At 40.1% G+C, this 3405-nt stretch overlaps 1 protein-coding gene across 1 annotated transcript in view; it reads right to left on the reverse strand.

Moving 5' to 3' along the window:
• Nucleotides 1-1113: 1113 nt before the first annotated feature.
• LOC113300019 (heterogeneous nuclear ribonucleoprotein 1-like) overlaps nucleotides 1114-3405 on the reverse strand; it is a 3071-nt gene continuing 779 nt past the window's right edge. Inside the window, exons 2-6 of the mRNA XM_026549150.1 lie at nucleotides 3229-3269; nucleotides 2916-3079; nucleotides 2715-2814; nucleotides 2449-2618; nucleotides 1114-2029 (exon numbers count right to left, since the gene is read on the reverse strand). Of these exons, the coding sequence (XP_026404935.1) occupies nucleotides 1454-2029; nucleotides 2449-2618; nucleotides 2715-2814; nucleotides 2916-3079; nucleotides 3229-3269 (1051 nt within the window). The 3' untranslated portion in view covers nucleotides 1114-1453. The remainder of the gene's footprint in view (nucleotides 2030-2448; nucleotides 2619-2714; nucleotides 2815-2915; nucleotides 3080-3228; nucleotides 3270-3405) is intronic.

The raw sequence follows: 3405 nt of genomic DNA on the forward strand, positions 1-3405 counted from the left end.
TTTAATCGAGAGGAAACCGATTCAACATACCTAAACTTCATTAGATGGATGATGTAGTTACGTTATAGCTATTGAAGAAAAAAAACCAATTGAGAATCACAAATCTAGGGTTACCTTTTGATAGCCAAAAACCAAAAAGTGTTGGTGAAAATTCTAGATCTATGTGAGTTTTTTTGAATTGGTTTTATCAGCTTACAAAAAAGAAACGTTTGCATGTGAATTTATGAGCTTGAAAGACCATTCCACTACACTTATACAGGCTATAGCCAAAAATAACAAAATATTCGACGTGAATCTGATTGATTGCCAAGACGAAACGGTTGGGACTTCGTACTTCTGTGCGTTTCGTTTCGATTCATCAAGGGATTAATTAATTAGACACGTTGAATAATTAGGCGACAGAGTGAAACTGGTTGTGTACGTGGGACATTCCCATACTTCGGATGAGGGCGCAAAAGAAGGATGCATTCTCCGCTAGGATTTATCTTTTGCACTTTGAAAGCAATATGGGTCGTCCATCATTGAAGAAAGGCAGTTAAAAACCATTGGATTAGTCAAAACCCATTTGTTTTTGTAAGATAAAAAAAATACTATTTGCAATCGAAATTTATGGGCTTGACTAACCTCGAAACCAGCTTTTGAAAGGTTAGGGCTGCCAGGCTTATAAACTCAGGATCTCAAACTTCCCAGACTATGTGGGACTAATAATCTCAACAAGCTTGAAAGGTTAGGGCTGCCATGCTTATAAACTCAGGATCTCAAACTTCCCGGACTATGTGGGACTAATAATCTCAACAGAACCCTTGATCGTGTCTACTGGTCATACTTAGTACCGGAGAAAGAGTGTCTGTGGCTGCCATTTCTTTTAATAATGCCTCTACTCTTGCTGGCAAGAAAGGTGCAGCTCCGGAGGAAGTGGCGGAAAGCAATGGAGGAAATCGAGCCAAAACGGGTTTAGCATTTGATGAGCATTTCACAGAAGTTGCATTGGAATCATCTGCCATTTTAAGGCTGATTGTGGCCTTGGGATATTATGCAACATCTTTCCACTAAAGTAATTTTTCTCATTTAACAGCGAGTAGTATTTCAGTGTTCACTGAATTGAGACTAGAAGAATCAAAATTTATGTTCCATGGCATGTGTGCCTTGACACTAGAAAAATCAAACATCTATGTTTTTAGGTCTCAATTACATGACATGCCAAACACTTTGATTTAGAATTCCATGGTACATTTCAATACACTTTAGGTCTCAATTACACCAGGTGCCAAACACCAAATACTGAACTGCATGTAGTTAACATGCAACGAGTTCTCAAAGTAACTGGCAATACCTTGTGTTCCTAATACTTCCGTGCCAAATGGAGCCTTGGATTAGTGTCGTCTAAGATGCTACGTTGAACTGCTTTAAAGCTACATTGGATCACTAAAGACCTCTGCTACACCGGTCCAATTTATCTGCCATAAGGATGGTATCGAGCAGAACCAGAACCAGAACCAGCACCTCCCCCATAACCCCCTCTACTGCCATACGAGGAGCCTCCACTACCACCTACTCCATAACCACCCCCTAGACCTGCATCATAGCCACCGTCATAGCCACCACCGGCAGCACCACCTCCATATCCTCCATAGCCATCACCAACTCCTCCGTAACCACCTCCTAGATCATAACCTCTGCCATAGCTACTACCACCATAGCGACCTGGGTATCCGAGAGAAGGCTCTCCTCTGTATGCTCCTATACCACCACCACTGTAACCTCCATAACCACCGCCGCCGCCACCACCACCACCAAATTCACTTCCGTAGCCACCATATCCACCGGATCTACCACCATAACCGCCACCACCACCACCAGCAGCCCTATAAGAACTAGCACCATAGCCTCCGCCCCCACCACCACCTCCACTGTATCCACCATAAGCATCACCAAATCCAGCACCATAAGAGGGTCTACTATCACTGTAACGCCTTGGGGGTGGCGCTGGAGCGTTTGGTTTCTTTGGTTCAGCCTTCTTGATTTCCACCTACAGCAAAAGTAAAACATCCATCCTGAGTGTCACACACTACATAAAGCACATAAAATTCATAAAAGGTCCCAATATAGGCACACTACATGCTACAACACAAGAAAATACGCTTTTGTAACTCAGAAACAACATAGGTCATTCAATTACCCACTAAAGAAAATAATATTATCTAAAAAACGATTTTTCAAACCATCAGTATACAAGAACTCAAAAGAAGAGCTTCGGCAAGGTTTACATAATTAAAGGCAACATATCAACACAATACAGTATAAAAATGGCTCATGATTCCATGACAAATGCACAAGAATGAGAAAATTTTCCTTTTAAGAAAAAAATTGATAATGCAGAGCAAAGGTAAATAAAAAAAATAATTATAAATCCGCCCAACAACGCTCCAAAAGGCAAGCTACACTAACCTGCGATCCAGCAAAGTCGATCTTGTTCCCTTTAGACAAGAGATCATCAACAGCTTCCTCAGTCTCAAATGTAACAAACCCAAAACCACGAGAACGGCTGGTGGCATGGTCACGCATAATCATATGTTCCTTGACCTCTCCATACTTAGAAAAGAAATCCTTAAACTCATCTGGAACATTGAAATCGAACATAGGTATGAACATTTGCAGGTCTAAAAATTCAATGTAACAGCTTTTAACAAAAACATATGACAACATAATAATACCTTCTGCAACACTTGTAGGTATTCCACCCACAAAAATCTTCTTTGTCTTGAAATCCTTAGAACCAATAGCACCTTTGGGTATGGTCCGCTTAATCTCCACCTGATAAAACAAATCAGCGTAACGATGTACAGTAAGTAACCTACAATAAACTGTATAGCTAAATTCAACAAAAAGCTTTACGGATTAAAAAAAGAACATACTTGTTTCCCATTAATAATATGATTCTCTTGAATGACTCTATCAACAACAGATGAATCTGCATAAGTCACAAACCCAAATCCGCGGGGTAGCCCAGATTTCCGGTCTTTCATTATCACTGAGTCTGTAATTTCACCATATTTACCAAAATGCTTCTGGAATTGAGCTGCAAAAAAAAAAACCAAAAAAAGAATTAGGTCAACCCATGAACAGTAGCCACGGATTATGTCCTACAGGGATCAGTGAATCAATAGCAAAAAGTCTCGTTCGAAGAGGCTCATAGACCGCAAGAACTAAAAGAACAACAAAACTAACCTGTAGTTGTTTCTTTAGCTAAACCCCCTATGAATATCTTTCTGGAAGGAAACAATACAAATGGAATCAGAAACCCTAGATCTTTTCAGAAAACTAACAATAATCAGCTAAACATGAACCCCAATAAAGGGTTCAAAACACTTCAACTCATAAAGATAACTCAAAACCCTAAACGCA

The sequence above is a fragment of the Papaver somniferum genome, chromosome 7, assembly GCF_003573695.1.
Source record: "Papaver somniferum cultivar HN1 chromosome 7, ASM357369v1, whole genome shotgun sequence".
Lineage (NCBI taxonomy): Eukaryota > Viridiplantae > Streptophyta > Magnoliopsida > Ranunculales > Papaveraceae > Papaver > Papaver somniferum.